This window comes from Condylura cristata, unplaced genomic scaffold (assembly GCF_000260355.1).
Source record: "Condylura cristata isolate star-nosed mole 26May11 unplaced genomic scaffold, ConCri1.0 scaffold00054, whole genome shotgun sequence".
Classification (NCBI taxonomy): Eukaryota; Metazoa; Chordata; class Mammalia; order Eulipotyphla; family Talpidae; genus Condylura; species Condylura cristata.
In genome coordinates, this window is record NW_004567155.1 from 779,143 (window position 1) to 779,963 (window position 821).

General features: G+C 73.7%; 1 protein-coding gene across 1 annotated transcript in view; it reads right to left on the minus strand.

Moving 5' to 3' along the window:
• SLC22A18 (solute carrier family 22, member 18) overlaps positions 1-821 on the minus strand; it is a 20,483-nt gene that overhangs the window by 14,140 nt on the left and 5,522 nt on the right. Inside the window, exons 3-4 of the mRNA XM_012734326.1 lie at positions 365-462; positions 6-57 (exon numbers count right to left, since the gene is read on the minus strand). Coding sequence (XP_012589780.1) covers positions 6-57; positions 365-462 — 150 coding nt within the window. The remainder of the gene's footprint in view (positions 1-5; positions 58-364; positions 463-821) is intronic.

Genomic DNA, 821 nt, shown 5'->3' on the forward strand with positions numbered 1-821 from the left:
GAGGCCGCCAGGAAGGACAGCGTGAAGGCGGCCCGTGCCCCCCGCTGGTCTGCGAACCTGGGGGCCGGCAGGCTCCTGAGCGCCCAGAGCTGGCCCCGACCCCCACCCGGCGCTGCTGGGGTGGCCAGCGGCTGGGCTGGTGCGGGCGCTGTGAGGATGGCCGGCAGCTGTCCTGTGGCTGCCGGTGGACCCCAGCCGCGTGGGCTGCACGCCCAAGCATGGCCAGTGAACCCCTCTGGCAGGTCGTGGGCAGGGGCGCCCTGGGCAGGGGCCCACCAGCGGCAGGGCCAAGGCTCCCTCCCCTCCCTGGGGCCTCAAGGGGGCGTCAGTGGGGGGCCGCGACCGCAGGACCCGCAGCACCTACCTGCCAAACACAGGCCCGCCCAGCAGCTGCAGCAGGCCGAAGGTGGTCTGCAGGTGGCCAAAGGCCACGGGGCCCAGGCCCAGGCTCCGGGCCAGGTACTGAAACAGAGGGGGCTGTGGGTAGGACCCCGGGTCCGGAGCATGGGCTTCTGGGGGGCGTGTCCTGGGGACTGGCTGCCAGAGGCCTGTCTGGGAGGTCCAGGCAGTGACCAGGACCTGCGGAAAGCCCAGGGACCCGCGGCCCACCTGGGGCCACACAAGTCGCTGCACCTTCCTGACGCTGGTGCCTGAGTTCCCGGCCCCCCTGGCAGGGGCCCCAGCGGGGAGGGCCGGCCGCACCCCAGGGACGGTGCGTCACCTTCAGGATGCAGACCGAGCCCGCACGGAGGCCACGAGGGGGCCCAGGGTGGCCAGGGGCCTGTGTCAGACCCTGAAGGTGTGGCCGCAGCCCAGGACTG